General features: G+C 38.9%; 1 protein-coding gene across 1 annotated transcript in view; it reads right to left on the bottom strand.

Annotated features, from left to right (window-relative positions):
* The window catches only part of crh-BP (corticotropin releasing hormone binding protein), a 10,330-nt gene that overhangs the window by 3,191 nt on the left and 5,707 nt on the right, over positions 1 to 1,432 (bottom strand). The window contains exons 2-4 of the mRNA XM_026818864.1: positions 1,193 to 1,283; positions 961 to 1,121; positions 4 to 263 (exon numbers count right to left, since the gene is read on the bottom strand). Of these exons, the coding sequence (XP_026674665.1) occupies positions 4 to 263; positions 961 to 1,121; positions 1,193 to 1,283 (512 nt within the window). The remainder of the gene's footprint in view (positions 1 to 3; positions 264 to 960; positions 1,122 to 1,192; positions 1,284 to 1,432) is intronic.

Genomic DNA, 1,432 nt, shown 5'->3' with positions numbered 1-1,432 from the left:
TACTGTTTGAATTTCCTAATTGATAATAATGAAATATTAATTAACTCACGTCTGAAGTTCTTAACGAATCTGGCAGTGACGGTGAATCCCTTGGAAGCCTTTGGGATCCGGTATTGTATCACTGCAGCATTCTGAGAGCTAGTGAACGTCCTCTTGGTGGCGATATTTTTACCACAGAATTCGACGTTCCTCTGTTTCATTGGTAATCGATGATCCATTTCGCTAGGGAACACCTCGCCGTTCAATTCCCACCCGTCGATCACCTGCGAACAGTACAAAAAGAGCGCGTTCCGTTTTACTACGGATACAAAGTAGAAAGTAGGTTTCGATAGTTTAGAAAAGAATCGCCCATTGTCATGAATTATACTTATGTTCTCAATGATAAACCTGAATTCCGCGTTTCTCATATAAAAAATGGCGTTGCAATTTTTATAAAACACGATTAAAACCGGGATTTATAGATAAAAACCGATGAATGACTTCCTGTACACGTCGAACCGGATTGCATAATATTAATGTGAAATCGATTCACTGATATTGGAATTTCAAGAAAACGTGGATGATAAGATTAAGACTGCGAATTCTATGAATGATTTCCTGTACACGTGCCACAGAATTGTATAATATTAATCAGAGAGACGTTTCTGATAAGAATGATAAGACAAGTAAAACTCAATCAATGAATTTTTATAAGATGGGTAAAACTGAATCAATGCAGTGTCCCAGAAAAAGTGTTAGATCCGAAAAGGGTTGATTCTGAACAACAATTTCCTTTGGTAAACTGCAAAGTGAGCCACGGTTTTTGAGTTATTAACGAAAAACATTGACCAATGAGAGCGCGCGTAGGCCGCGCTTAGCCAATAGAGTGTCGGCTCGAGTCGTGACGCTCGGCCATGGCGGAGCGCGAGCCTTATACAATGTTTTCCTGTATATGCTGTGTACAAAAGGGATACGACTTACCGAAATGAGTCCACGATGCTCGCAGGGCACGTCCAGCATTCTGAATTCGATCTCCACTTTCTGGTCCGGCCCAGCCAGGAAGTAAATCCCGCAGACTTCATCATCGTCGGTCTTCGACGTGTACACGAATGTTCCTGGCTCCGACGTGACGAACATACATTCTGTAAACAGTTTCTCAGCGATTATTATAATTATGAAATTTTTAAGAATAGTTTGATTAATGATTAAGTACCTGTAATGGGTTTGAAGGTTGCATAAGAACCTAGCAAACCGTTCTTTGAGTCTACTCGATAAAAGTCCTTGGAGAAGTGGTCCCCAGGTAGCTGCAATCATACCAATTCTTCACTTCATTGCACAGGTTATTTCAAAATGAATTTTGTTATAAATTAGTTTTTATACAAGAATTATATTAAATGACCTAATTTCTCATTGGCTCTTTTTTATACAATTTTTATTACACGTAATTCTTAAA

This window comes from Ceratina calcarata, unplaced genomic scaffold, assembly GCF_001652005.2.
Source record: "Ceratina calcarata isolate Rehan_Ccalc_2016 unplaced genomic scaffold, ASM165200v1 scaffold9.2, whole genome shotgun sequence".
Taxonomy (NCBI): domain Eukaryota; kingdom Metazoa; phylum Arthropoda; class Insecta; order Hymenoptera; family Apidae; genus Ceratina; species Ceratina calcarata.
Note: the sequence above shows the minus strand (reverse complement) of the source record. Positions and strands in the feature narration are given on the sequence as shown.